This window comes from Olea europaea, chromosome 15 (assembly GCF_002742605.1).
Source record: "Olea europaea var. sylvestris chromosome 15, O_europaea_v1, whole genome shotgun sequence".
In the NCBI taxonomy this organism is placed as follows: Eukaryota; Viridiplantae; Streptophyta; class Magnoliopsida; order Lamiales; family Oleaceae; genus Olea; species Olea europaea.
Window position 1 is genome coordinate 25501002 of NC_036251.1, and position 4683 is coordinate 25505684.

Here is a 4683-nt window from a genome sequence, read left to right on the forward strand (position 1 = left end):
AACATATATTTATTATTTATTACGTATATTTAATTACCAAACATATATTTAAGTTAAAAAAATTAAAATTCTATTTAATTTATTTTTAAATATTTTGTTCATTATCTTAACATATGTATTATTTATTTCATATTTAATTACATTTTTAACATAAAAATTAAAATAAATTCGGGAAAAAAAGGGACCCATTGTCGTGTCCGGACCCGGCCAAATGGTCCGGAACGGTCTAGAGCTCGTCGAAAAACTCCATTTTCGACGAGTTTCGTCTCATTTTTTCACATTTTTCAACATTTTAACCTCAAATTCGATCTTTTCTTACATTTTAATCATAAAAAATTGAATTTAACTCATATTCAAATCCTAACATTCAAACTTTCACATATTAAAAGTAATTATTTATAGAGAACATGTCTAATCTTCAAAAAAATGGCGTTCTCCGGCTGATCGAGGCGCGTCCGATCTTGGTCGAACTGGGCCAGGTCCAGGTCGTCCGTAGGCTACGAGATCCGAACTAGTTTTTCCTTCTTCTTTTTTCTTCTCTTTTTCTCTCTCTATGAAACCATTCTCTTCTTTGCAAATGAGGAGGGTACTTTCGACCCTTTACATTTTGTTTACATTTTTTTTTATTACAAAAAATTTAATCAAAGACCCTTATGAAAAAGTCGACGGGTGAGGCAGCCATCAACCACCATTTCCTCCATCGCTAACTAGTTCACACCACTTTGAAAAACTCATAAAACTCATTCAAACGGAACCTAAACCCAAAATAACAAAATTCATCACAACAATTCACCATGGCCGAACCTAAATCTCACCTCTTCATCTTCTTCTTGATTTCTTCTATTTTTTCTGTCCGTTCCTTGACCCTTTCCTCAGATATTATAGCTCTCAAGCCTTTAAATACGCCATTAAACCTGCCTCCATTCCTCCCAATTCTTGCCTCGGCACTTGGGATTTCTCTACCGTGTTGGGATTTCTCTACCGAACCTTGCTCCGTCCCTAGAGTCACTCATTTCACCTGTGGCATCACTTGCAGTGGAAGCCGAGTTGTTCAACTCACCCTCGACTCACAGGGCTACTCAGGAACACTCACTCCATTCATTGCAAACTTAACTCGACTCATCACCCTCGATCTCACAGAGAACAATTTCTACGGCCCAATTCCGTTTTCTATTTTCTTTCTTCCTAATCTGCAAAACTTGATCCTTCGAGTCAACTCGTTCTCCGGTGTAATCCCACCTTCTGTGACCTACCTTAAATCTCTGAAATTTCTGGATCTTTCACGGAATTCACTTTCTGGGTCATTGCCGAACTCGATGAACTCGCTTACCAGCTTGTCGAGAATGGACCTGAGCTACAACAAACTCATTGGGTCACTCCCGAAGCTCCCTTCCAACCTTAACGAACTCGCTTTAAAAGCTAATTCCTTAACAGGATCTCTTTTTTATTCATCATTCAATGGGTTAACTCAGTTGATGGTGGTGGAACTCGGTGAAAACTCCTTCACCGGAACTCTCGATGCTTGGCTCTTCCTCTTACCCTCCTTACAGCAAATCGATTTAGCCAATAATAGCTTTACAGGTATTATCGTCCCAAAGCCTCCCCCAAATTTTAACAGCCAACTCGTCGCTGTAAATCTGAGTTTCAACAGAATTAATGGAATTTTACCTGTTAATTTTATTTATTACCCTATACTGCGGTCTCTGGGACTAAGTTACAACCAGTTACGTGGACCGATCCCAAAAGAGTACAACAAGAAGGGCTCAATGCAGAGATTGTTTCTTGACGGGAATTTTCTGAATGGATCACTGCCGGCAGAATTTTTCTCCGGGGACACGGCGGTTACTGGTAGCTTCGGGGACAACTGCTTGACGAGTTGCCCGGTTTCTTCGCAACTTTGCTCAAAATCCCAGAAACCTGCTTCGATTTGCCAGCAGGCCTATGGTGGGCCGGCAGACCAAGGTCTTAATTGTCAGTCAAATGTATAATTTATTTTGTAGGAGATATTTTACTTTCAATTTTTAATTTTTAAGCACAGACTTTTTGATTAAAAAAAAAATTTCCCCTGAACGATCACGAGTATTTGTATGCAGTAATACAAGGGCATCTTTTCTTAGGATTGACCCCTTATTTTGTGGAAATGATCAATAATTTATTTTAATCGTTATGGGATTTTCAACTTTTTAATCATATAATTTCTCAATTTATATCAAAATATATTTTTAAAAATTTAATTTTAATTTTTACCAAACATGAACTTAATTTTGTGAAAAGTAATTTTTTTGGAAATGCGTGTTTATAAATTAAGAAAAATTATGGGTTCATTATTCAAGTATAAAATCATTTTATTGAGATAATATAAAATTGAAACCCAAAGATTTTAAGGGATGTATTCAATTGAAACTTTTAAAAACTTTTAGGGACTTAAAAAGCTTAAATATATTTAATTGACTTTTAAAAATTCTCCAAAAATTTGGATGTATTCAATTGAAACTTTTATGAACTTTTAACATACTTTTAAAATTGACACAATATTGAATTAAAACTTTTTAAAAGTCTTTATAAATATGAGACATTCAAATTGAAACTTTTGGAGTATTCTCTACTTATTGGACTTCTTGATGAAAAATATAAATAGCAAATCTCATATGCTCTGAGATTTGCAAAGATTTCAAAGAAAAAAAACTCTTTTTCTTTTAATTCTGAGATTTTTTTCATATCTTTTCAATTCATTTTCTGTAATCAATTTATAATTATTCTATATGTATATAATTAATTTTGAATTGAAATTATATACAATTGTTTCAAAACGTAGAATTTCATGCAATCAATCTATTCCCTTTTTTTCTTTTGTTAAGAAAAATTTGTATTATTAGAAATTATGTTAATCTCGCGAACAAATTTTGATTACATTTTTAGAAATTGATGTAAAAGTTTTTTTATTATTTTATTTGCACAAAAATTGAATGATTGGTCCATTTTGGTGACTTTATTTGAGAAAATTTTGTGAGCGTCATTGTTTCTAGAAAATGTTAATTAGTTAGTAAGAGAGATAGTAATTTTTTGGGGTATATAATGAATTTGCAAGATGAAAAGTTTTTAAAAATCTTTAATCAATGTCTATAGAAGTCAATTAAAAGTCCATAAAATTCACAAAAATCACTCACTTAAAAAAATTTGTAGAAATATTTAAAAGTCTCAATTGAATAATTTATATTTGGCTTGACTTTTGAAAAGTCAAAATAGATTTTTGATATTCAAAAGTTGCTTTTAGATTCATTTGGCCAAATTTATGAAAGTACTCCTAGTAGTTGGAAGAATTTTGAGAGGAAGTTATTCAAATGTGACTTCCAAATTAAGGTGGTTTATTATATATCATAAGAAGCAAAAGCATGAGTTATACCAAATTAGCACATCTATAATACATTAAGCCCTGTTTGGTGGAAATTAAAATCAAATTTTTAGTAGATTTTATAAAAGTTAATAAAATATGTGGTTGAAAAGTTGATAGTCTCATAAATTCGTGGTTAAAATTAACTGTTGACTTTTACTGAATTAAAATCTTGATTATAAATTCTATCAAATAAGAACTAAATATCATATCAAGTGAAAATTATTTTTTGAACAATTATAACCCTATTACAATTTAATTATTTCAATAACATTTTACTTTTCATTTTTTAATATGTATTTAATTTATAAATTGTAATAAATATTACAAAATCTTTGTTCATGCATGTATTCCCTATTATTAATTAACATTCTCATTTATTTAATTAATATTAATCAAAATTTCTCGTCAGTCCCTATTATCAATTCTCAATTAATTAACATTCACATCTATTTAAATAATATTAATTAAAATTTCACATTCACATTCATGCTAGTTCATGTTATTAATTCTCAATTAATTAAAATTCACATTCATTTAATTAATATCAATTAGAATTTCACATTCAAAAAACACAGTTCATTATTCACGTTCATATATACTAGTTAGCATCTAGTTTCATTTAATTAGAAATTAAATTATATTTATTTTGTATAAAATGATTTAACATTCATTGTCATGTATATATTATTTGGTATTAATTCTAAATTAATTAACATTCACATTAATTCATGTACATACTTGCCATTCATCTTCATTTATGCATATAATTGTAATTTTAATACTCATATTCAAATATTACTTTTACAGCACTTTTAGAGCATTTCAAAAATACATGCAATACACGTTTTACTCTAAATACTAGTCATCAAAAGGGTTTTCAGAAAATTATTCATAACATGTTAAAAAATTATTTTTTGAGAATCAACTTTGGCGCAGCTAAATGGGTCCTAAAAGATGGAATACATAGTCATATTTTGAATGAAATTGACAAGTAAATCAAATAGAGATGTGTACCAGTTATATTTTTTTATCTCTTGGAACATCAACAAGCAATGCTGGACCAGTTATTATTTTTCACTTGAAAAAATGTCTTTCTTGACGTTGAATTTTTTTTTTTTTTTAAATAATTTAAAAGTGCTTGACAAATACAATTCACGATAGGGAAGCAAAGGGCGGGATGAGATGTTGAATTTGGAAAATTTCTGTCGGTGACACATTTTACATGCCAAAAAGTGCTACTTTCCTTTTTTTAGTTGACCTTTATTATTGATGTCTGAAATGGGGTCTAG

The 4683-nt window shown here is 30.2% G+C and overlaps 1 protein-coding gene across 1 annotated transcript; it reads left to right on the forward strand.

Moving 5' to 3' along the window:
* Positions 1-508: 508 nt before the first annotated feature.
* On the forward strand, positions 509-2161 carry LOC111410631 (probable LRR receptor-like serine/threonine-protein kinase At4g36180). Its single transcript, XM_023041069.1, has one exon. It carries the CDS (start codon positions 795-797, stop codon positions 1986-1988), a length of 1194 nt encoding a protein of 397 aa, XP_022896837.1. The 5' UTR covers positions 509-794; the 3' UTR covers positions 1989-2161.
* The last annotated feature ends 2522 nt before the right edge of the window (positions 2162-4683 follow it).

Excerpts from the sequence above, each read along its gene's own strand:
- LOC111410631 (XM_023041069.1), top strand. The coding sequence starts at position 795 with ATGGCCGAACCTAAATCTCACCTCTTCATCTTCTTCTTGATTTCTTCT.